At 43.3% G+C, this 27,092-nt stretch overlaps 1 protein-coding gene across 1 annotated transcript in view; it reads right to left on the bottom strand.

Annotated features, from left to right (window-relative positions):
• NFRKB (nuclear factor related to kappaB binding protein) overlaps nucleotides 1-27,092 on the bottom strand; it is a gene marked incomplete in the record, with an annotated part of 1,477,031 nt that overhangs the window by 978,529 nt on the left and 471,410 nt on the right. Inside the window, 1 exon segment of the mRNA XM_044081086.1 lies at nucleotides 2,312-2,438. Coding sequence (XP_043937021.1) covers nucleotides 2,312-2,438 — 127 coding nt within the window.

Here is a 27,092-nt window from a genome sequence, read left to right as displayed (position 1 = left end):
TTTATTCTGTTTCATACAGACAACTCAGAGGTGGTCTCTGCCGTGCATACAAGCCAATTGCTAACCCTGCTTTAATGGAAATACTGCATCTCTGCAAGTCAAGTGACACACGGGTTACATGTTTTAAAGACCTTAACCTGGTATGTGACATTAAGAGAATCCACTTGAGGGACAGATTAGTCTCCCAGAGGTTACCATACCTTTGGAACAGACTCCCACTTAATGTCAGAGCACCTCATTGGCCCTCTTCAAACGCAATTTGGATGAATGGATGGGTAAACGTAAATTCACCCAGTGGGGTTCCACCTGTGAATCTCATGGACAGGGGAAAAAGGTGCTGATCATAGAAATAAGGGTAGAACTTGGCTAAGCTAGTAAGGGCCCTAGGGCCATTAGTCTAGTAACTTCCTATGATCCTATGATATCTATTGGAAATATATAAAAAAAAAATGATTATCTTTTCTAATATGTTTACTCTTGCTGAAAAAAATACAACTGACAATCAACACTGACGCAAAGTGTTCTCCTTGGTTTGAATGCCAGGAGCAAAACACAGACTGAGTGGTTCAAATTAATTTCTGTGGCTAACTGGCATAAATGATGGGCAAATCCACAACACTACGTGAAAAATGAGATAAGGAGACAAAGTATTAAAGCTCCAAAATTCTTCTAGTAGACCTGGCAGCTACTAAAAAGAAAGCTTTTCCATGTCAAGAATTTCAGTTCTGTCCTAGATTCTGGCTAAAACGGAGGTAAAGATATTTTTCTAGCATAGAACTGAAATCTCAGAGAGGAACTGATTTTTTAAGACAATGCCTGGGCAAGAAGGTACTTCTCAAAAAGACCTTACAAACTCTCAAAAAAAGCTAAGGTGGTGTGATTTACTCCATGATTAAGGTTAGATATTGCAACCAAAAGGACTTTGATAGAAAAGTCCTTATTCAAAAACCTGTGATAAATACTTGTAACACCACTGGAACTGGAGCAGAAAGGCTAACTAACTTCTCAGTAGTTACACAAACAGAAACTTGTTCACTTCTGTAGGTTATTCAGACAGCAAACCAAGCAGGATTTCTTGTGATCAATGGAAATGGAGGAAACTATGAGCCTAAATGAAGGGAGTGAAGGTCTGGGTGAAGCTTGCCAGATGAATAGAATAGAAATCTCTTTCAAGGTCTCAAGTGTACAGGACACGCCACCATGTAAGGTCGCAATAATGGGGACCTCAGAGGGAATTACATCTGTTGAGGTCAATGAAGTTGACTTTCACTTAAGCTCTGTGTTGCATTCTTCAGGAATTTTGAAATATGGAGAAAGAATAAAGGACACCCATGGCGACATTCCTGAACTACAGCATCTTACGAGGATTATTCCTGTGGAGGAATTATGGAGAAAAATTACTACACAAGGAGCTTCTAAGGGAGACAAACAGGTCCCAGCAAGGCAGAAGACAAACTTCATCACAGACTGATAGCCATTCAGTTGTCATCTACAAACAATGCATAAAACTGTCTGCAATACAGCTGACTTGTCTTTGTATGAGAATTGCATTGCAACATCGAAGCAGCAAGACAAGGAGTGTCCATTCTCACAGTCTCAATGCTTTTTGGCATATGGGGTATGAATGGGCTCCTTCCTGCTTACTGATATACCATACCAGTCTTATGGTAAGTATCACAAGGAAGAGAGTCCCTGAAAGGCCTGTGGCTATAACAAACAGCTAGCCTCACAAAACATGGCAAAAATTACTTTTTCTCAAAGTAAAGCCAGTGGGAGGGATGAGCTAGACCATCAAATTCACCACCCTGCTTTATCCAAAATGGTAGCCCATTTTTTAGAGTAGGTGGATGAGACAATTAAAAAGGATTTCCAAAAAGAAAATGGAAAGATTCCACCTGAAGTAGCCTAGAAGCAACAACGGAAATGAGAACACATGGACAGATATACAAACTAACCAACATTTTTAACAGAAATAAAAAAAATTTCACAGTAGACTTGGGTTGCCTCTCTATATGAGCTGGATCACAACAAATGAGATCTGGACAGACAGGGTGGCGCAAAGTATTATGGGAGGTGGGGAAGGAGTTACAGACTGGAAAGCCTTGAAGTTGCCAAGTGGCTAGTACCTGTGGCAGCTAGTCCTACAGGTTGAAGTGGATAAAATGGATCATGTAAGATCTCATTGCCATTTATGGAACTAGCAAGCACACCTCTGCTGAACCTATACAGTGATGGCTGAAGGAAGGAAAGGTAAAACAGAAAAAAATCATGAAATGAGAAATATGAAAGCATGACAAATACCATAACTTACCTTTACTTTCTCCAGCGAGAAACTGCAAAGCAGGCAGAACAAGTTCTGACCAGTTGGGGGACAAGGAGAACCAGCCATTTAATGTCCTACCAGGTGATGTCTGCCACTCTTGAACCCTTTCTTCCACCTACAGCAAAGGGGAGAAAAATTAATATAGCTCACACTTGCATGTTCCAGGAAACAGAAGATTGTAATATTGAAAGAGCTCACACTGCAACAGAATACAACAGAAGGCCCAAGTACTAACAGAGATCACACTGTTACAAACTAATAAGTTCTAGGAAACAAAAAAGTACTATGAGACTATCCACAACCTCACATTGTTGGGGCATACTGGTGACCAAGCAGCCGAGTACAGTGCAGCCCCCGCCTCATTCACTGCATCTTGCTAACAAGCAAGGACTTCATTTTCACTGCCCAAATAAAAATCTACAGTATAAGAACAAAGCCCCACCCCACTCTAGCTCCATCACTACTAGCCGCATACGCAAACATTCTGCCGTATAACGTTAAGAGGGATAAGCTGATCCTTCCAATAGAACAGGTGATTTAGAATTACCTGATATAAAGGGGTATTTTAGAGCTACACAGTTAAGGTTCACATATATAATACAATTTGAAAGTTATTAATTTAAAGAAGAAATGGATGATGATTAAACAGGGTGAGGACAGATCAAGAATTATAAAGAGTGGGATTGTTGGATGTAGATCTTTAAGGAGAACCATCACCATATAGAATATTATATTCATAAAGTAGCACAACGTATTCTGAGATAAAACCAACACAAGAATAGGGAAAGGAGATTTTGTCAATAGGAAAGACTACAAGCAGGGGTACCGAAAAATACAGGCAAGAAGGGGCTTGAATTTACTGGAGAAAACTTGTGAAGGAAACAATGTATTGGGAGCAAATAACTAATCTGGGTAAGAATATATAGTGGGATGAGGCCAAGAAGATATTTGGAATGCCGTCTAGAGACTGACTTCCTAACAGGGACTGATGTCTGACTACAGACAAAGAAAAAGGGATATGGAAGTCCTAAGTGAAAGAGCTGCTCTGGTAAAGTTTTTTGTTGAATCTAGAACAGAAGCCGTTTTTAAAAGGGATAACTATTACGGTATACAAAATACTGCACTATAACAATGAGAATCAATCAGAGAAGGTTAGAAAAGATTGGGAAGACAGACTGGAAAAGCAATTTACAAAGGAACAATAGGAAATAAGTTTACAATAAAGTCCAGAAAGTTTTGGATTTGTGATTGGATGAAGAGGGAAAGAATAGTTGCATAAAATCTTACCATAACCATAGATGTCCTTGTCTTCCATGTTGCATTATTCCAAACTCTTGGGTTTCCCTCTCTTGCTACCCAAACGTCTGGTCAGTATACAAAAGCTTCTAGTCACTGTTAGGTGCGTGGGACATCTGACATTGGCTAAGGGAACATGGGCCATAAAGTGATGTGTGCATGCACCAGACCTCAGAACTGAATGCCCCAGTCGGACCCCACTCCCAAGAAGAACTGTGCAAGTCCCGTGCCATCCAAGAAGGGACAATTTATGGGAAAAAGAGGGGAACGATGGAGGGAAGGAAAACTGCAACATGGAAGAGAAGTCCATCTATGGTTATGGTAAGCTTTTACACAACTATTCTATGTCCTTTTACTCTCATGTTGCAGTATATCAAACTGTTGGGTGAGTGCTAAAGTGCACTGGGAAGAGAGTCGTGGCTTGGAACTATTCTCTACAAATTCATGGAGGACTGCCTTTTTGGTCCAGTTTGTAATGCTTGGTAAAGGTGTGGACATGTATCTGTCTCTAAAATGGTGGCAGTGTCCAATCCCTTAAAGAAAGCTCCATATGAAGACATAGCCCTACTGGAGTTTGCTTTAAATTTGGTCCACAAGGATTTCCCACAGTGTGCATAGCAGAAGGAAATTGCTCCGGAAATCCAGGCTGTCTGTTTTTTCAATGCTTTCCCCAGAGCCCTGGGGTGAAAGGCGACAAACAATTGGTCAGATTTTCTGATAGATCTGGTCTTGTCTAGATAGAACCTAAGCCGTCTGTGCACATCAAGGGAATGTAAGACTCTCTCACTGCCACTCTAACGATGGGCAAAATAGGAAGGAAGATGAATAGCTTGCTTTAAGGATAGCTCATTGACCACCTTGAGCATGAAGGAAGGCTTGATCCTAAGGGTTACCCTGTCTTTGTGGAAGATGAGGAAAGGGGGAATGTCCATGAAAGCCTGTAACTCAGACACTGTTCTAGCTGATGGTCAAGGCCACTAGGAGTACTGTTTTCCAAGTGCAGTGTTTCAGAGAAGCCTTAGAAGCTTGTTCAAAAGGGGCCACCTTGAGCTTCTCTAAAACATAATTCGGGTCCAAGGGGATGGGATGGCTTTCCTGGGGGACCGGAGATGCAGCACTCCCTTTAGGATTAACTTTGTAGGCAATCTGGAAGCCAATGGGGGATCCAGAAGCAGACAAGTTAAAACAGCCACCAGGAGGGTTTAATAGAGGAGTATGCCAACCCTCTCTGCAAGAGTTCACACAGGTATGACAGTACCAAAGGGACATCACCCTGCAAAGGGTCCAACTGTCTTTGTAGACACCATATGGAATATTTTCCCTTTAGATATACAAGATCTCCTAGTATTAGGTTTCCTCGTCTACTGCAGGACTGTGAGTATGTCCTCATTGTAGAGATGCCTATAAGAGATCAGAATTCTATCACTTACAGGGTGAGGTTCAGAGACTGTAAGTGGGGATGGATTAGAGATCCCTTGCCCTGTGTGAGAAGATCCACTCTGTGAGGTAACTTGTGGTGATTGCCTCTGGCTAAATGCAGGAAGAGGAGGACTCAGTGCTGTCTTGGCCAAAAGGGAGTCACCAACAAACTTTTTGGTCTACCCTGCTGAATTTTCAGCAGGACTTTTTGAAGTAGTGGGAAAGGGGGAAATGAATACAGCAACATCTCCTTTCAAGAGATTGAGAAGGCGTCTGTTGCCCTCACCAGAGGACTGGGCTGCCTAGTGCAAAAAGATGGAAGTTGTCTGTTCATAGGGGAAGCAAACAGATCTATCTGAAGTGTACCCCATATGTGGACTATGTCGAAGAACACATCCCTGTGGAGCATCCATTCATGGGACTGTAACATGGGCCTGCTTAAGGTGTCTGCCTGAGTATTCTGTTCTGAAGGAAGATACACTACCTCTAGCATGGCTCCCTGTTTTGTGGCAAGCTCCCACACTTGGAGAGCTAGTTTAAATAGCAAGTAGGATTTTGTCCCCCCCCCTGCTTGTTCACATACCACAGAACTGTAGTGTTGTCTGTGAACAGTTTTAGTGGGACTTGTTTCAGCGCGCGTTAGAAGGCCTTTAGGGCCAAAAGAATTGCTCTCATCTCTCTGATATCGATATGCTTCTGTTTGATGGAGTCCAGCCAAGTGTCCTGGACTCTTAGGGAGCCCATGGCTGCTCCCCAGCCCAGATCCGAGGCATCCTTGTACATCTCCTGTACAGGCAAGGAAGCCTATAAGGGTAGCCCTGGGTTGCAGTTCACTTGATTCTACCACCACTGAATCTGTTTCATGAGGCAAGGCAAGAAGGGGATTTTGTACTCTAGAGGATGAGAGTGCTAAGTCCATACAGATCTTAGGTATCATTGCAGCTTTCTTATGTGGAGCCTCACCAATAGTAACATGGGAATGGTCGATGCCATGTGACCCAGAACTCTGAGATACTGCCTGGCAGTGGAGTCTGTGGCCTGAAGGACAGTAAGCAGGTACTGCTTTACGTTTTTCACCTTCTTAGATGGTAGGAAAGCACTCATGACATCTGTCCTTATCCTGCCCCCCAGGAATACTAGGTCCTTTGAGGGGTCAGGTTGGACTTGGGGTAATTTATCTGGAAGCCCAATGCTTGCAGAAGTGAAATTACTGTTTGGAGATGGTGTTGCAGAGATTCTGTGCAGTCTGTCTGAATGAGAAGGTCTTCTAGGCAAGGGAAAATTTGAATCACTTGGGTCCATCAGAAGGCTACCACTTATGCCTAGCACTTGGTGAAGACCCTTGGTGCAGTAGAAAGCCTGAAGGGTAAGGCCAAGAACTGAAAATGTGAGGAAGCCACAGAGAAAAGCAGATATCTCCTGTAATTGGCCCTTATGGGGATGTGCAGGTAGGCATCCTTGCTGTCCAAGGTGACAATGAACCCCTGTAGTAAAATCAAAGAGAAAAGGTTTGCATACCTAAGAGTTTGGAAAACTGCAGCACGAGAATAGAAGGACATGTAGGAAGACAAATTATGAATATGACAGAGAAACAACAGACGCTTGGGACAAATTAAAAAGAACAGTTGTGTACACTTACCATAAATGTAGATGTTCGAGTGTATTCACTGTTGCAGTCATCACACCTGGGTTATCTGCCTGCAGGTAGTCCTCAGTCGACCCAAATACCAGAGACTTAGTATCTCTGCGTCGGTTGCTGTCGCTCCAGGACTGACGTCAGGGGTATAAAACAGGTGGCCGTCACCATTCCATCAGTTTTTCTTGCCCCAAATGTCAGGAGGCCCCCCCAAATAGGGAGCTAAGTTATGGTGGCACAAAACACCCCTAGTAAAAAGTAAATACCAATACCAATACCCCAGAAGGGGTGAGTATTAACATAGAGAGGAGAGAGAGAGAGAGACAAAGACAAGGGGGCTGGAGGAAGGGAAAGGTACAGTTGTGTACACTTAACATAAATGCAGATGTTCGAGTGTATTCACTGTTGCAGTCATTACATTTGGGTTATCTGCTTGCAGGTAGCTCTCAGTCAGCCTGATTAACAAAGTCTTGGATCCTGCATTGGTTGCTGTCCCTTCTCCCATGACATCAGGTCGTCAGGGGTATAAAACATGCAGCCGATGCCAATACATCAGTTTTTCTTGCCCAGATGTCAAGTGTCCCTCTAATAGCAAGCAATTAAATATAAAAGTACAAAGATATACCTCCAACAAAAAAGCAAATACACCAAAAAGGCTTTTAAGCATAGTAAAGGAAAGTAGAGGCATAGTCAAAAGAAGTTAGGGGGCTGGAGGGAGGGTAACCAAGACTGCAACAGTGAATACACTCAGACATCTACATTTATGGTAAGTGTACACAACTGTACTATGTTCTTCGTGTTTCACTGTTGCAGACATTACATTTGGGGAGATTCCCAAAGCTAGGCTTGAGAGAAGGAATTTACACAGCATTAGGGCCAGCTATAAGGCCCTGCAAGATTGCAGTGGCAAAGCCAGCTCTGGATTTAGAGAAAATTGGCAAATGATAATGCTTGGTGAAAGTACGTACAGAACTTCAGGTAGCAGCTTCAAGGATGTCCCTGGTAGGGACACCTCTGAGAAAGGCTGTAGAGGTAGATGCAGCCCTGATGGAGTGAGGTCTGATCCCCTGGGGGATAGGTTTTCCATGGTGCTTATAGCAGAAATGAATGCAATGGCTTATCCATTTAGAAATGGTTTGCTTTGAAATAGCCTTCCCCTGTGCCCCTGCAGCAAATGCCACCAGCAGTTGTTCAGATTTCCTTTGAGGTTTAGTCCTGTCCAAGTAAAATCTAAGTTGTCTGTGCACATCTAAGGAAGTCAGTATCCGTTCCCCTTTATTCTGTGGATTGGAAAAGAAGGTTGGCAAATGAATGGACTGATTAAGAGCCACATTGGATACCACCTTGGACATGAAGGATGGATTGGTTCTGAGGGACACCCTGTCCGCATGAAAGATGATGAAAGGCTCCACTGCCATAAGGGCCTGTAATTCAGATACCCTTCTAGCTGAAGTGATTGCTAAAAGGAAAGCTGTTTTCCAAGAAAGAAATTTTAAGTCTGCAGTAGCAGCTGGCTCGAAAGGAAGTAGAGTGAGTCTCTCCAAGACAAAGTTAAGGTCCCAGGCTGAGGTTGGAGCTCTCCTGGGTGGTCTCAAATTTTTGGCCCCTCTGAGGAACTGCTTGAGCAGTGGATGAGAGAAGAGGGGAGGTTCTATGTTACAATGAGCTGAAAATGCTGAGGAGTGGATTTTAATGGAGGAAAAAGACAGGCCGTTGTGAAGCATCTCAGTTAAGTATTGTAAAATCTGAGGAAAATTGGGCGCTGCTGTGCTCACACCTTGAGATTGGTTCCCCACACAGAATCTTTTCCATTTTTCAACATAAGATTTTCTAGTACTAGGCCTCCTTGCCTCTAAAATGATATCCATCACAGGTTTGCTGAGGGATGGTAAAGGAGAGATTAAGTAATTAGCCAGGCTGCAAGGCTCAGTGTTAGAAGCTGAGGGTGCAGAATCTGGTTCTCCTGCTGAGACAGAGCTGAGGGTGCAGAATCTGGTTCTCCTGCTGTGACAACAGGGAAGGAGTCTGAGGCAGGTGCCATGGAGATAACCGTGACACACTGCGCAGGAGGGGGTACCAGTGTTGGCGCGGCCAGTCTGGAGCAATCAAAATCATCCTTGGTTTGTCCTGTTTGATTTTTAGTATTACTTTGGAGAGCAGAGGGGGGAAGGCATAGACTGATAGGTTTTTCCAGCTGAAAGACAGAGCATCCACTTTCCAGGCTTGTTTGTAGGGAGTCCTTGTGCAAAATTTGTCCAATTGGTAGTTCTGGGTAGAGGCAAACAGGTCTATATCTGGGCTCCCCCATTTGCTTGTCAACATGTTGAAAATCCTTGGTTCCAGTTTCCACTCATGTGGGTCCATGAGTTTTCTGCTTAGTCCGTCTGCCAGTGTATTTAGTTTTCCTGGGAGGAACTGAGCTTGTAGGTGCACTTGGTAGCTCACGGCTGTGTTCCACAATGCCATGGCTAGTCTGCAGAGGGGGTAAGAATGTGTACCCCCATGCTTGTTTATGTACCACATAACAGTGATATTTTCCATCTTTACCATTAGTTGTCCTGGAAAAATGTGGTCCTTGAAGGCTGTCAGAGCATTCTGTACAGCTATTTCTTTTTGATTGATATGCAGGTGCATTTGACTTGGGTTCCATTTGCCCTGATTGCACTTCCCTGCCAGGTGACCCCCCATGCATAATCTGATGCATCTGTTGTTAAGGTTTTGGCGGCAGGGGGTAGTGTGAAAGGTAGTCCCTTGTTTTGGTGGCAGGCCTCTGCCCACCAAATGAACTCTAGGTGTAGGCAAGGTATGATAAGAATCATTGTTTCTAGGTCTTGAGAATTGACACCATAGGCTTTTTAGATACCACTGTAATTTCCTCATATGCAGTCTTGCATATGGAATTAGAAGAATGCAGGAGGCCATGAACCCCAAGGCTTGCAGTATTTGTCTTGCAGATAAGCAGGGTTTTTGTGGCCACTTGTTTGAAGTAGGTTGTCAAATGAATTTGTTTCTCTGGCGTGAGGTAAGCCATCTGGGAAGTTGTATTCAAGCTTGCTCCCAGGAATATAATTTGTTGACAGGCATCCAGGTGTGATTTCTTTTTGTTTATGGTGTACCCCAGACAAGTTAGAACCCTTTGTACAAAGGCCAGATGATTCAAAAGTATGTCCTGGCTTTCTGCCTGAATTAGACAATCGTCCAGGTATGGGTATATTTGAATATTTCTTTGCCTGCAAAATGCAATAACTGGAGCTAGACACTTTGTGAATACCCTGGGCGCAGTAGATAAGCCAAAGGGCAGTGCAGAGAACTGATAGTGCATGTAGCCTACTTTGAAGTGTAGGTATCTTCTGCAGGATTCCCTGCTAGGGATATGCAGGTATGCTTCTTTTAAATCTATTGTTGCCAACCAGGCATCTTTGCCTAGCATAGGAAGTAATTGGTGAAGACTCAGCATCTTGAATTTTGGAATCTCCAAAAAGGTGTTTAGAGTAGACAGGTCCAGGATAGGACACCATGAATTGTCTTTTCTGGGTACCAGGAAAAGTCTCGAGTAGAAACCTTGCCCTTTTCCTCTTCTGGTACCAGCTGAATAGCCCCCATGCTTAAGAGAGAAAGTACTTGTTTTTGGGCCTCTGCCCACTGATTTGGGGGTAGGCCTGGCCACCAACTTGGTGTTGGTAACATGTGGAAGTGAAATCTGCATCCCTGGGACACTATATTTAAAACCCATTTGTCCTGGGTAATGAGTTCCCAATTCTTTGCATAAAGAGCAATCTTTCCCCCTAAAGGGGCAGTCAGTTGATAAGTGCTTGGAAATTTTAAAAGGAAGTCAATGAGACAGTTTACCATGGGGGGGGTCTTATTATTCCCAGATTTGGAAGTGGAGGCCCCCACTGCTTAGTTATGTGTGTCCCCTGGGACTGAAACCTGGGGTTTCTGCCGTGTCTGGGATTGGCTTGAGAAAACCTGGAAGGGGTTGGAAAGACCTATTCTTACAGGGCCAGTGCCTACTAAATCTAGGAGGCTGAACTTGTAAAAAAATCTTTCACAGTTTGCATAGATTTAGCTTTATCTTCCATCTTTTTAAGAACTTCCTCAGCCTTGTTGCTAAACAGGCGGTCCTGATTTAAAGAAGCATCCAACAATTTAGCTTTAACATGATCAGGCAAAGATTGCTCCTTAAGCCAAGCATGTCTTCTGAGCACAGACTCAGTAACAGCAGCCCAGTAAGAGGCCTCTAATGAATCAAAACCACATTGCAAAGTATGTTTTCCAACTTGTTCAATAGAATGCATTAAATCCTGTAATTCTTTATTTTCCACAGTCAGGAATCAACATAATTTTCTGTTTAAGCAGTCCAATAACATGTTGCTGATACTTTAACATATGAAACTGGCAGTTTAAAGCCCTAATGGCCAAGGTTGTATAAGTGTAAACCTTCTTATCCCATCTATCCAGCACCCTGGAGTCTCTATCAGAAGGGGTAGGATTTTTAGCAGTAGAAGCCTTAATGCCCTTGGGCCCCTGTGAAATAGTCTCTGGATCTGCAAAAGGATTTTTAAAAAGGGACCCTGTAGTATCTGTCAGGTTTTCTGTGAACAGCAGGCAGGGAATCAGGGGCCTAACTAGATTCCGAAAAAGCATCATCAACAATGTCTAGTACAGGAGGAATAGCTAAAGGCCTATGCTGAGGTAGGAGAAGGAAATCTCTAAGCCTCTTTTCTGAATCAGAAAAATCCTGGCTTTCCCAGTGGAAATAACCCCTTAGAATATGTAAGGTTTCCCCAAAAGAAAAATCCTCAGGAGGGGAAGCACAGGGAATGGAGTCCTCTGCATCAGAATCTTCATAAGTAGATAAGGGCAAATCCAGATCATCAGAACATAATCCTGATCAGAAGATTCATAATCAACTTCAGTCCTAGGCCTCTTAGAAGGGGGGGGGGGGGTTGGCTACCTCTGATTAGAGTTATTAGATCTTCAGCCATTCTTATCATTAGTTTTTTAGGCATAGAGGCCTGAGCATGTGGCCTGGGCATCTGTTTTTTAGGCATTGATCGAGATTTAAGCCTAAGTAAAGAAGGAGGCGTTGGTTTAACATGCAAGTGCGTAGGCCTGAATACACCCTCAGAAGCCGGTGCCTGCACAGCGGCTCTGGACCCATCCAAGGTAGAGACATCCACGGGTTCCATAGCTGAAGCATCTCGCCACATACCGGACTCCAAATGGGTTTCAGTAGAGGCCTGCGAATCAGAAGTAGCGGGTATCAGGGGCTGCGAAAATGCCTGAGTACCGGCGAACTGGTGACTGGCTTAGGAGAAGTGTCGTCGGCAGTTTTGGACCTCGGCGGCCTGTCTCTGTCTTTATCTTTGCATTTTTTCGGGTAGTTGGATGGCTAACTGATGACATTTCTGGATAATTAAACTGAGAACCAAAATATTTAGAGGCGAAAATATACCGACGACGAATAGTGCGCTGATTAAATAAAGCACAAAACTGACAGAAGGTACATTGTGGTCAGGGCCTAGGCAAGGACTACAGTATGAATGAAAATCTTTATGAGGTATTTGCTTTCCACAAGTAATGCAATTATTAACTTTAACTGACATCGGTAAGGAGCAAGAAAAAGTTTCCCCAATGGGGTACTTAGCTTTAGTTGAAGACTTCGGTTCTGAAACTTGAAAACGAAAATTTCAGGAGTCGGCCGACCGGCACTTGTGAACTGCTTCTGTTTTGGGCACTGCACAGCAAGAAAGACTGATGTAATGGCATCGGCTGCATGTTTTATACCCCTGACGACCTGACGTCATGGAAGAAGGGACAGCAACCGAAGCAGGACCCAGGACTTTGTTAATCAGGCTGACTGAGGGCTACCTGCAAGCAGATAACCCAAATGTAATGACTGCAACAGTGAAAAACGAAGAACATCCAGGACTGCAACAGTGAATACACTCGAACATCTACATTTATGGTAAGTGTACACAACTGTACTATGTTAGTCATGTTTCACTGTTGCAGTCATCACACTTGGGTAGATTCCCAAAGCTGAAGAAGGGTGGAGGCAGTCAAGAAGAGTTGGGGATGGCTAGTATGCTTTGCAGGACTGCTGTTGCAAAACCCGCCCTGGATTTGGAAAAGATAGGCAGGAGGTAATGCTTGGTGAAGGTATGTACAGAACTCCAGGTAGCAGCATCTAGGATGTCCACTGGTAGGGACTCCCCTGAGGAATGCTGTAGAGGTAGAGGTTGCCCTAGTGGAATGTGTTCTGACCCCCTGATGGGTTGGTTTTAATGGTGCTTGTAGCAGAAATGGATACAGTGTGCTATTCATTTAGAAATTGTTTGCTTAGAAATGGCCTTGCCCTCTGCCCCTGGTGCAAAGCCAACTAGTAACTGGTTAGATTTCCTGAAGGGCTTAGTCCTATCCAGGTAGAATCTGTGCTGTCTGTGCACGTCCAAGGAGTGCAGGATCCTTTCCACTTTATTTTGAGGATTAGGGAAGAGGGTAGGCAAATGGATAGATTGAGAGCCACACTGGACACCACTTTAGGCATAAAGGAAGGGTTAGTCCTGAGGGAAACCCTGTCAGCATTGAAAATAATGAAGTGTTCCACAGCCATAAGTGCTTGTAGCTCAGGCACTCTTCTAGCTGAAGTGATGGCCAGAAGTAAAGCTGCTTTTCAAGAGAGGAATTTTAATTCTGCTGACGCTGCAGGCTCAAGGGGGGTGTCGTGAGCTTTTCCAGTACAAAGTTAAGGTCCCAAGCAGGTGTGGGTGCTCTCCTTGGTGGCCTTAAGTTGATTGACCCTCTCAGAAACTGTTTGATAAGAGGGTAAGAGAAGAGAGGCGGTTCAGTGTTGTAATGAGCCGAAATGGCAGAGGCATGGATCTTAATGGAAGAGAAGGATAGGCCTCTGTGGAGTAGATCTGCCAAGTAATCCAGGATTAGAGGCAGGGAGGGCAGAGTTGTGTCCTCTTCTTTAGACTTAATCTAGGAGCAGTATCTTTTCTACTCGTCAGCATAGGACGTCCAGTACCCGCTTGCTAAGGCTGGTTACTGGGGGAGATTTCAGGGAATGAGCCAGGCTGCAAGATTTAGTGTTTGCAGTTGTGGATTCAAGATCTGTCCCCCCTGCTGAGAGAGCAGGGCTGGGTTCTGGTGTAGGTGCCAGGGTGGCACCGGTGACAGGCTGAGCATGAGTGGGTACCAGTGCTGGTGTGGCCAATCCGGGGCAATCAGAACTGTCCTTGGTCTGTCCTGTCTTATCTTGAGCAATACTCTTGGGATAAGGGGCAGAGGGGGAAAGGCACAGACTGAGAGGTTTACCCACTGGGAGGATAGGGCATCCACTTTCCAGGCCCTGCTGTGAGGTGCCCTAGTGCAGAATTTGCTGAGCTGGTGATTGCAGGGGGAGGCAAATAGATCCACCTCTGGGGTCCCCCTTTCTAAATCAGAAGGTTGAAGGTGCCGGGCTGTAATTGCCACTCATGTGGGTCTAGGAGATTTCTGCTTAAGTTGTCTGCCAACGAGTTTTGTTAGCCTGTCAGGAATTGAGTGTGCAGATCAACCTGCACAGGTCCACGGCTAGCCTGCAAAGTGGTAAGAGTGCCCCCCCCCCCTGCTTGTTGATGTACCACATAACTGTGGTGTTGTCTGTTTTTATTAGCAGGTGTCCTGGTGAGAGTAGGAATCTGAAAGCTGTCAGGGCGTGCTGCACAGCTAGCATCTCTTTTTGGTTGATGTGCAGATGAATTTGGCTTGGACTCCAGTGGCCCTGAATGCACTTGTCGTCCATGTGTGGCCCCCAGGCATAGTCTTGTGCATCTGTGGTTAGGGTCTGGACTGCATGGGGTTGAGTAAAGGGCAGTCCCTTGTTGTGGTTGCATGCTGCTGTCCACCAAAGAAACTCTGTCCTTAGACAGGGTATGATAGAAATGATGGTTTCCAGGTCCTGAGAATGTTGGCACCAAAGACTTTTTACGTACAAATGAAGTTTCCTTATATGCAGTCTGGCATATGGAATTAGTAGGATGCATGAGGCCATGAATCCTAGGGCCTGCAGGATTTTCCTTGCGGATAGCTGGGTTCTGGTGGCCATTTGAGTAAAACAGTTTGTCAGATAGGCTTGTTTTTCTGGAGTGAGGAATGCCATCTGAGATGTTGTGTCCAAGCTTGCTCCCAGGAATGGAATCTTTTGACTGGAGACTAGTTTTGATTTCTTTTCATTGATGGTGTACCCCAAGGAGGTTAGGAGGTTTTTTTACAAATGTCAGGTGCTGCAACAGCAATTCCTGACTGTCTGCCTGGATCAAGCAATCATCCAAGTACGGGTAAATTTGAATATTTCTCTGTCTGCAGTATGCAATGGCTTGGGCCAGACATTTTGTGAATACTCTGGGAGCAGTGGATAAACCAAAGGGAAGTGCAGAGAACTGATAATGCATAGATCCTGCCCTGAACCATAGGTATTTCCTGCATGACTCCCTTACAGGGATGTGCAGATAGGCTTCTTTTAAGTCTAGGGTGGCTAACTAGGCATCTTTGGCTAGCATACGTAGAAGCTGCTGCAGGGTGAGCATTTTGAATTTTGGTACCACCAAGAAGGTGTTGAGAATTGAAAGGTCTAGGATTGGGCATCAAGTGCCCTCCTTTCCGGGTACCAGGAAAAGTCTGGACTAGAATCCTTGACCTATCTGTTCCGCATGAACAGGTTGAATATCCCTTACAGATAGCAGGGATTGAACTTGGTTTTGTGCCTCTGCCCACTGGTTTGGAGGGAGGTCCGGGAACCCTTTCGGGGTTGACAGTACATGAAAGTAGAATTTGTACCCCTGGGATACAATGTTGAGGACCCATCGGTCTTTGGTGATGGAAATCCAATTTTCTGCATGAAGGGCAAGTTTTCCTCCTAGGGGCGCAAGCAGCTGGGTAGAGGCAGGGAGTGCAATAGAGAAGTCATTGGGAATTCTTTCCATAAGGGGGTGGCTTAGCACTCCCTGCTTTAGAGGTGGAGGCACTCCATTGCTTAGATCTCTGCATACACTGAGACTGTAGTCTGGGGGGGGGTCTGTTTCCCCTGGGTCTAGTTTGAGATGGCCTTGAGGGGGCTGGAAAGGACCAATGTTTCGAGAGGCAATACCTACTGAATCTAGGAGGCTGTACTTGCAAAAATTATTTGACTGTCTGCAAAGATTTAGCTTTTTCTTCCATCTTTTTAAGAACCTCTTCTGTTTTGGTGCCAAACAGATTATCCTTGTTCAAAGGAGCGTCTAGTAACTTTGATTTGACATGGTCTGGCAAAGTCTGCTCCTTAAGCCAAGCATGCCTTCCCAGTACAGAACCAGTGACTACTGCCCTGCACGATGCTTCTAAGGCATCAAAGCCACACTGCAATGTATGCTTGCTGACTTGGCTTGCAGAATGCATAAGCTCTTGCAATTCTTTATTTTCTGCACAGTCTGTAAAGGTAGCTATTTTGTCCATAATATGTTGTTGGTACTTCAGCATGTAAAACTGACAATTCAAAGCCCTAATGGCAAGACTTGCAGAGGTATATACTTTCTTAACCCATCTGTCCAAAGCTTTGGAGTCACTGTCCAAAGAGGTGGGATTCTTAGCTGTAGTTGCTTTGATACCTTTAGAACCCTAAGAGATGACCTCTGGGTCAGCAGTAGGATTTTTGAAAAGGAATTTGTGAGAGTCAGGTACTCTGTAGTACCTGTCTGGTTTCCTACAAGCAGGGGGTAAGGAGTTAAACTGGATTCCATAAAGAAATTGTCCACAACATTCAGGACTGGGGGTATTGCTAAAGACCTATGTTGTGGCAAATCTAGAAATTCTCTGAGTCTCTTTTTGTAGTCTTGGCATTCCCAATGGAAATGCTCTCAAAGTATGTGGGGTTTCACCAAAAGAAAAGTCCTCTGGAGGAGAGGCAGAGGGAATGGATTCATCTGAATCTGAATGCTCATAAGCAGATAAGTGCATGTCTTCATAATCAGATACCTCAGAGTCGTTGGACATTTGGTCTGTTGAGGCTGCTGGGGACTGGTTTCTTTTTCTCTTAGCAGGGGAAGGCTGGCTTCCCCTAATCAGCATAATTAGGTCTTCTGCCATTTTAAGGATTTAGTGTTGTAGCAAGGGAGCAGTGCATGCGCTTAGGTCTTAGGTTTTCTAGGCGTATTGTGTACTTTAGGCTTTAGAAACTTGGTAGTTTTAGACAGAACTGAAGACGCGAAAGAAGTCATCGGTTTGTGTCGAACATCGATAATGCAAAGTACTTCCTCAGAAGCCGGTGCCTGCTCAGCGGCTCCGGGTCCATTCAAGGTAGAGACATCCGCAGGTTCCATAGTCATAGAAAAGTCTCACGGCATACAAGACTCTGAACGGGTCTCGGTAGAAGCCTGCAAATCCACTGAAGTGGGCATCAGGGGCTGTGAAAGCGCCTCACTGGGTACCAGAGGACTGGCGACTAGCATAATGGAAGTGTTGTCAGCAGCTTTGGACCTATGAGGTCTGTCTCTGTCTTTATCCTCATGTTTTTTCAGAATATTGGTAGTCGGATGGCTTACCAAAGCCATTTCGGAATACGGAAAACGAGACTGAAAGTATTTAGCGACAACACGAACCCCACGATGGATGGCTGGGGCATTGAACAAGGCACAAAACCGACAGCGAGGTAAGTCATGGTCTGTGCCCAAACAGGTGATGCAGTAACAATGAAAATCCTGGTGTGGTATTTGCTTTCCACAGGCAAGACAATAGTTAACTTTTTCTGACATCGGTTACAGCAAGAAAAAAGGATCCCCAACAGGCTACTTAGCTTTAGAAGAATTCAGGATGATTCAATTCGGCAGCGGCCAACCAGCACTCATGTGAACTGCTTCTGCTATGGGCTCCTCGGCAAAAAAGACTGATGTAATGGTGCTGGTTGCCTGTTTTTATACCCCTGACAACCTGATGTCAGTCCTAGAGCAACAGCAACCGATGCAGAAATACTAAGTCTCTGGAATTCGGGCCAACTGAGGGCTACCTGCAGACAGATAACCCAAGTGTGATGACTGCAACAGTGAAACATAAAGAACATCAGGATTTTATAGAAGAGGTTTTGAAATGGGCAAAAGAAATGAAACTACAAAGCAGTAGAGCGAGTACTGAAATGAGGGAACCTCAAAGAAAGATGCAACTGAAGGGGAAACGCTGAGGGATAAGGAGCAGTTCACTATAAGGGAGATAAAGAGAAAATTGCAAGAGAAAGAGGATGACGGGATAAGAACAATAGGAGTTGTAATTCAAAAAATTATTAATTGTACCAGCCTGGCTGTGGGGAAGGCACTAGTTACTCCATTATAAATGCAGAAAGTAGAGACAGCAATACAAGAACTATGGAGTCAGGCTAAGGGAAGAACAGTAGATAAACCTAGGGAAGTATCTGAGGAGTTTGTGAGATATTATGGAAGTTTATACAGAAGGATTGTAAAAAAACAGGAACAAATATCTATGCATCAATTCTTAAGAGAACTGAATGTAGAAAATTCAAGAAAAAAATAATTATTTTGACAGCAGATATCACTAGACAAGAGGTATTCAAAGCACTATGTTGTCAGCACAAAAAGAAATCACCAGGTTTTGATGGTATACTTACTGAGGTATGGGAGCTGGGGGGGGGGGTTATACAAACCTGGGTGAAATTATTTAACTACATAAGAGACATATTTAAGGCACTTCCATGATGAAAAAAAGGAATGACTGTGGTTCTACCCAAAGAGGGAAGAGACTTAAAGCTGCCTAGGTCATACTGTCACTGAACATTTTTGAACCATGAGTATAAAGTCTTTACGACTATAATTACTAAAAGGCTTGTCAGAATTTTACCATAGCTAATCAATTTAGACCAGTGTGGATTTATACAGGAGAGGAAAAACATTTGACAATATCTTAAGAGCACTGGTGATAACTCAAGACATTGAGAGGTAAGGATAAAATGTGTTAATTATTTCCCTAGATACAGAGAAAGTATTCAATAGAGTGGATTAGGCTTTTTTATTTACAGTTGTAAAAAAAGCACGAGCTTCCCAAATGATTTTATCACCCTAATTAAGAAGTTATCTAGAGGTCCAAGTTTAAGTAATGGGCAGGGTTAGGGGATTAATGAGCTTAGTAGAAGAAAGAGACTCTCCTAGTTGCTGTTTGCCCTGTATCTTGAGCTAGGCAGAAAAGGTGAGATTTTCTAAGGTACAGGGGTATAACTGGAATGAACCAGCGTTGCGATAAGCCTCTATGCGGATATTATCCTGCTTCTTACCAATCCCCTTGAGGATATACAAGAAATATATCAGTGTATTAAACATTTTTGAGAACTGATGGGTATTGGATAAATAAGGAAAAGACTAAATCAATATCGATAAATATTAAAGATGTGGAAAAACTGCACACAACATTTTCTAGAATATGGAAAGAGATAGCATTTAAGTATCTAGGAATTTGGTTTGCAGGGATATATGAGCAGTCTTTAACCACGTCATACAGCAAATACAATGGACTATATTCAAAGTAATCTAGAAAAAGGGAGTAAATTGAATTTAGACTTGCACAAAAGAGTCTTGGTATTAAAATGGCATGTCATTTCACATATACTTTATGTAGAACAAGCTTTTTAGAGTAGCCAAACATCCTTAAGTAAATTAAGAAACTGGAAGACAGATTTTTTTTTTTAATGTTCATAGAAGAAACCACAAGTTAGGTGGAATGTGATGACTCAAACAGAAAGATGGAGAGGGCTGGGAATACCAGCCATAGAAACGTACGTTCAGGTGGCTCAGGTGTTGGTATGATGTGGGATTAGGCAAAGTGATACTAAATGAAAGCACGTGGAGTTAGCAAATACACCGTGTATACAAGAAGTTGACTGGCTGGAGGTTATTTGGGGAGCTACAGCATGAAATATGCATGCGGCCCTACTGCATAATTAGGTTACAATAGTCATATTTTCCAATTCAAAAATTTGAAAGGCTGGAGGCAGGACATATTGCCCATTGGTGGAAGACTGGATAATAAAAAGAAAAATACAACTGCATGGATCTGGAGCCAGTTAGGGTCAGGAATTAAATATTGGGAACAGTTCACCATTGCTCTCCACTACTCAACAAGAGACAAGCACTATGGCATAGCTTGCTGGCCCAGAGGGGCAGCCTACCGTCTCTCCTTGGGAGCATCCTTTCTTACTCTGCAGCTTCTCCAAACCAGAGACTGCTGCAGTTAGTGGGGCAGCCATGCACCCCTCAGCTTTCTACTGCTATAGATACTATAACAGTGCTGGATCAGCTGCCGCAAAACTCTACCTGATGAGCATGTAGTGCTTCAGGTAGGTGCTACCTCCCTCCACTCTGAATGGGCAAACTGGCAGTGGCAGCTCACTCCATTCCTCCCCAACCAACTCCTATGAGCACCTAAATCACTAACTGAACTCTAGTCATATGTGGCTTGTTTTCTACTCCTAAGGCAAGGAGCTGACTGGCTGGGTATTTTATCTCTGAGAAGCAGATCTACATAACACCCTTTCTTTTGGAAGGATGTGAAAAGGTTTAAAAACGATAAGAATACTAGGTACCTGCGTATTATTGCAACCACGTAAGTACAGATTGAAACTATATGGCATACCATTTTTCAGTCAGTACAACATTATAGTGAATCCAAAACTTGGAAATCAACTGAAATTCTCTTTACTGGATATTCTAGCAGGGTGGGAGCTGATTTTGTTCAACAGACAGTAAAGGTAACACTTGCATTATCACAACCATATTATTAATGAACAATTCTGCTCAAGAAAGAAACTTTTCTGTAATGTATCTGGATTTCTGATGTTATTTTCTAATAATCCTTGCTTTTAAAAATAAACCACCAGAAATGAACAAGTACTATGTCACCATAAAAACACATAGTATGGGAAGAATCCAATTCAATGCAGAATATTGTTTACTCTTTCCCATATAACGTAGAGAATGCTGAGCTGACTCGCTAATTTAATGGTGAAAAATTAAAGCTGTAATAAATGCAATGTATCAATCACACACTCAGCCATCAGTAACTACAATGACCGCAATTTTGGAGACAATGACTCTTTTCTCAACAACATGAATAACGTGGTTGTGCCGTTTGGAACGTGGTTGCAATAATATGCAAGTACCAAATACCACACAAAATTAAGAAAATCATGTTCATTTCTTGTACTCTTCCAAAAACAGAAATTAAATCAACAGGCTACAAAGCACTCTTCCTGACTATACACCTCACTCCATGGCTGACAGGCACCGAATCACTTGTCTGTTATACCATGTTCTTATCTACTGAATGAATCCTAAAATTTTGTCTCAATACTCATGTTGCCCCACAAGCCGATGGGGAGAGGGGGACTTCATGAAAACAGATCTGTTTTTCCCCACGCTTACTACTACATTCAATAATCCCACCATATCCTGCAGATTATTGACTAGGAAAGATAATCTGAATTTCTTCACTACACTGCGAACCACGACAATGATATAATTTGTTCTTAATTCTTTTTTAAATTAGCTGAGATGTCCATAATACTGACCTCAGGAGCGTATGCCTGTCATACTCCATACAAATGTCATTGAAGTATGTATGTTTTATGCCCAATGAAATCATCCATTTCTAAATGTTCTACTACAAAAAAAGTGTATACTTTTAGTTACAGTGCCATTTTCAGGGAGTTGGATTGTGCATTCATGACAAATAAATAAAAACACACACACACACACACACACAAATGTGGTGGTTCTTGGCAGAATGGTCTCTCAAAATTATGTAAATATTGAACAAATGCTGTAAATAAGGCTGTTGCTTTCAATAGTTAGGTACCGTTATGCATTATGTAGAGAAGACCAATTATGTAATTAAGTGATGTATAAGAGAGAGGGATACAGCCCTACCACTTCAGAAAAGTTGTCCACTCTTGAGGGTGGGATTGTGTGTCTGGAACAATGGCTCTGTGGAATGTGCTGCAGTAAAATCTCTGTGGATTATACTGGAGGAAACCAGGACATCTTCCTACAAAAGAAAATGGAGAGCAGAGAGTTTAAAATGGAAGTACCCAAGTATGGATATTACTTCCAGCTCCAGAAGGGAATTACTGGACTTTGTGTGGGATTGTCTCACAAACACAGCCCATTAGGCATAACAATAAACCAAACACACTAGTCAGTGGCAACTCAATAGTGAAACACACTGATGTCCCCCTCACCAGGCTCAACAAAGAGAAGGTCACGGTCAGCTGTCTGTCAGGTGCCAGACTCCACCACATCACATAAGCACTTAAATCGCTCCACAACAGGTACAAGTATGACTCTGTCATTGTCCATGTTGGTGTGAATGACTTGAGACATACCTCCCTGGACTATAGGAAGAGAGACATGATTGAGCTCTCAGAGTATGTGTCTCAGGCAGGTATGACCCTAGCCCTAAACAGCATCCTACCCTCACCAAGAATAATACCACAATACCAACAAAAAATAACTGAGTTTCTTGGCTTAGTTTCTGATGTCTTTCCAAGGGGATCCAGTATCTGTCTGCCTGGGACGTCATGGTCGACAGGCCTCGATGCTTTGCCAGAGAGGGCCTCCAGTTGTCATTCCTGGGCTTCCGTTTCTTGACCAAGCATCTCGTCTCCCCCACTGTGCCTTTTTTAGGCTATGTCCCAAAGACAAATCTTCCAACATAAAAGATCTGTCAAAAAGCAAACTGAAGGTCATGCTGCTTAATGCTATGAGCTTTAACCTGAAAATACACTCACTTGAGGCTCTCCTCACACTGGAAGATTCCAGTGTCTGTACTGTCACAGAAACCTGGTTCAGGGCTGCGGAGAGCACCCCTGCCTTACCAGGGTATACCTCATTCCACACTTTCCAACCCCAAAACGAGGTTGGAAAGACTAAAGGTGGTGGAGTCTCTATCTTCATTAAGGACAGGCACATCTCCAGACTGGTTTGCCAGCATGACGCCTGGAATTACTCCAAGTGAAAGTGACAGTTGACAAAACACCCATCCAAGTTATAGTCAACTATAGACGCCCTCCATGCCTCATGACACACACTCCTTCTACCTGGACCTACTTGACTCCATCAAGGTACCCCTAATACCCTGATCCTTGGTGACTTCATCTACCCCACCATAGACTGGGTGAACTATACCTGCACTGATGCACTCACTCAACGATTCCTTGACTTCAGTAATTCTAATACACTAGACCAGCTTGTCTCATCCCCCACAAGGGGAGATAACATTCTGGACTTGGTTCTCAGCAACATGGCTGACCGTTGCACCACTCCCATAGTATGTTCTTCCCTGGTGAGATCAGATCATCGGTCTGTCTCATTCGAAGTTTCTATCCCACTCAACCACTCCCCAGCCATAACCAGGATAAAAAAAACCTTCTTAAAAGTGGACTACAACCTCCTAAGGGAGAGTATCAGTAGCTTCACATCACTGCCCCCCTCAGAGGATGAAGACAACTATGCTGAACAGTATGCCAGTGCAGTATATAAGCACCTGTACAACTGCATGGACTCAGCCATACTCAGCAGAACTAAAACCTGCTCCTCAAGGAAACAAACCTGTCTGGTGTACATCCTCTATCAACAGACTTTACAACAAAAGGAAGAAACTGTTGTCCAAGGGTAAAAAGGAACACATTTCCGAATTGGAAAAGCTCCCTCCTCAACCTCAACATGCAAATTAGATCACTAGTGAAAACCTTCAAAGCCAATTATGAGTTGAAACCAGCCTCTGAAACAAAGAAACCACAAGTCCTTCTTTGGTTACATCAGGAACCTCCATGGCAAAGCCCACGTTTGTTCCGAATTAGCACTTAATGGTACCACTTACACTGATCCTGTTGACTTAGCCAACCTGCTAGCTGATAGGTTCAGTGCAAACTTCACCCTTATCCCCCCCAAAGGCCCACTCAACATCCCCGATACTTGTCCCACACCATACATCTCTGTAGATCAAGTGTTAAAGGCCCTATCGAAGGCAAAGAACACAGCTTTCTTGGAACCTGACAGTATCCCAGACTGTATTCTGCACCATCTCCAGCAAGAACTAACTTCGCCATTGAGCATACTATTCAATCACAGCCCAGTTACAGACTTCACTCCAGCAGAATGGAGAACTGCCACTGTCATCCCCTTGCACAAAGGTGGTGCCACTACTGATCCGGGAAACTATTGCCAATTAGCTTGACAAGTCTGATCTGTAAAGCCATGGAGCGTATTATTATGGATCTCAGAAACAAGAAATCTCCAAGCACTTGACCCCACCCAATTAGGATTTGTCAAAGGCAGATCTTGCCTATTGAAGCTGACTGACTTCTTTGAGACTGTCACCAAGGCCCTGGATGCGGGGAAGTCAGTACAGACAGCGTACCTTGACTTGGTCAAGGCCTTTGACACAAACTGTACTCAGGCATCATCAAAAAGCTAACACAACTTGGTGTAAATCCCTATCTCGTCAGGTGAGTGGCCCACTGGCTCACTGATAGGACCCACAAGGTCAAAATAAGTGCCATCAACTCTGACAGCAGACCTGTCACTAGAGGTCCAGGCAAAGACAAAGGGCCTGTGGATGACCAAGTTTGCGGATGACTGCAAGTTGGGTGCTGTCACTGACTCCCCAAATGGTGGTAAAATACTGCAGGAGGGTCTCACAGCTACAAATAACTGGTGCCAAAGTTATGGTTTTAAGTTAAACACAAAAAAATGTACTATCGTTCCATTCGGCAAAAGACACGGCCCCTACTGATTACCACATCAATGTCAACCCCCTAACCACACAACCTGTGGTGAGAGACCTGGGTACTCAAGTTGACAACAATTTCACATTCGATCATCATGTGGCGGCAGTTGTCAGAAAAGCCTTTTACTTGGTCCATCTTATAAGTAAAGGGATTGCATCCAGAAAAAAAGAGGTTATTATCTCTCTATAACCCCCTCATTAGGCCTATAATTGAGTAGCATGCCCCATTTCATATGTACCTCTCCAAACACCTGCACCAATTGAAAAGGTCACAGAAATACCTCACAAAGAGTATCCATGGCCTCCAACATCTGTCCTATGCAGACAGGCTCAAATCACTCTAGTCGGTACCATACAGATTGCTCAGAGGTGATTCTTTGCCTTGCCTACAAGAAATATGGGACCCTGCCCTACTAGAGATGCTCCATATCCGTAAGTCTAACTCCTTGTACATTACCCGCTCGATGGGGCTAAATCAAATACGAGACAACAACAAAACCTGCTGGAGAGACAGGTTTGCCTCCCAGAGGCTGCCCCGTCTCTGGAATAGACTTCCCATACATGTCAAAAATGAGTACGTCGTTAACCCTCTTCAAGCGCAACCCTGATGAGTGGATGGGAAACCACAAATTTGTCCCAGGGGTTCCACCTTAGTCCTTCGTTGACAGGGATGACAGGTGATAGGTGATGACTGAGGGTTCTTTTTTGGGGACAAACTCTTGGCTAGGCTTGTAAGGGCCCCAGGGCCATTGGCCTAGTCACCTCCTATGATCCTATTGTGCCCCTCTGTTTACAAGGCTCTGGGACTTTAAAATACAGTACTTTGTTGATTTTCTTTGGTTATCACTACAGAAAGTTAATTTTCTTTGGTGCATGGTTCGTCTCAGAGGAGTCTGTGCTACTAACTCATTTTTTACAGTAAACTCTTTTATGAACTTGTTGACTTTGGTACACTAGTATACTACACTGGTGGATACAGTGAGCATTTCTGCTGCCAGTACTTATTCCAAAAAACCCAATTTTCTTTTTGCTATCAGTACAAAGTCAAACCATTCTAAGCACACTTACCCCCATATGAACAGAAAACATCCTGATGTTGTAGCTTACTGACCAGTCCTATGGTATGGACTGTTGTTGACTTGACTGCACCTACATTATACCAGCAAATTCCAAGATGAACAGAGGTGCGAACCTTTGCAAACCACAGCCACATTGCTGCTGAGGTTATAGTGTCCATTCCCAGAGCTCTGTAAATGCCAAAGACAATTCCACCACTAGAAAACCTGACCAGGGAGTGAGAACTCAAGGCATACTTAGTGACTTTTGAGCAGTAAGTCCAATAATGAGTCCAGGCTGACTGAGCTAGGACTCTCTCAATTCAGCTTAGTGACAAGTTTTTAAAAACCTGTCACAGATGCATGGAAAAGACTGCTTATCAGGACTATGAAAAAGTGATGAATATACTGTTAACCAAGGCTGGTGCAACGTATGAGATAAAAGCTTATACTTAAACTGAACATTTTTTGCTAACAAAGCAGCAAATTCTCAGTTCCATAATATTTAAAACATATAATTATTATGGTTAAATCTTGAGGGTCAACATACAAAAAGTAAAATGACACAATGTTTATTGATGAAGTTAAACAAGCTTTGCCTCTTCTACAAAAATGTGAGGACCAAAGTGAGTGTAAGGATGCTGAAAAATTTGTTGTTCTAGTTGAAAATTTGTTAAGTGGGAAATATGTCTAACTGAGCAGTATAAACACATGGTAATGCTTGTGTCAGTTTTTGCCAGACAGAAAGTATCATCTGTACACACATTCTGCTGTAAATGTGGGAAAAGTGGTCACATAGCTACATCTTGTACTAGTAATGTCAGTAGTTACTCCTTCAAAACCTGTAACTAGTGAAGCACCTGCTACTAATGATGTTACACCAGAGGAATGTAATGACCTGTCTGCAAGAATAGTAGTCAGCCTTTTACTATTGTATTGCGGAAAAGTTAACTGCATGGTCTTAATAGATGGCAGTGATTTGAGTGTACTACTTGATTCAAACAGTATGATCATGATTATAAAAGTCACAATTTTATTTATTTATTTTATTTTACATTTGTTGACCGGGCTAGTCTAACTGGATAGATGTCCACTTTCAGTAGAGGCCCGGGGGAAAAAGCTCCAAGCATGAACAGTAAAACAAAGTTAACAATACATAACAATAATATAACAAAGACGTGTAAGAAAACAGTACAGTGGTAGCATTGGTTAAAAGCAAAAATATAGTGATGTAATTATAGAACATCGACATTATGCTAAAAGATAAATTAAGTAGAACAAGACAGGTGTACTAAACATAAAGTGGGTATGAGCACAACAGAGTAAAGTCCTTATGATTTATCCTCTTACTATGAAAAAAAAAAGAAACAAGATTAGGAGGCCTAGGTTAGAGGCCTAAGTTAGAGGGGTAGGGAAAGGGGTATGAGTAGGAGGGGAAATAGATTTCAGTCTGGGTTAACACAGGGGCAAAGCTACTGAGTTTTAAGATGTTCTTTAATATGTTTTTTGTATAGAGAGGTAGAAGCTAGGTTAGACAGTTCAGGAGGGAGCTGAT

Source organism: Protopterus annectens, chromosome 8.part0 (genome assembly GCF_019279795.1).
Source record: "Protopterus annectens isolate FY-2018-M chromosome 8.part0, PAN1.0, whole genome shotgun sequence".
Taxonomy (NCBI): domain Eukaryota; kingdom Metazoa; phylum Chordata; order Ceratodontiformes; family Protopteridae; genus Protopterus; species Protopterus annectens.
Note: the sequence above shows the minus strand (reverse complement) of the source record. Positions and strands in the feature narration are given on the sequence as shown.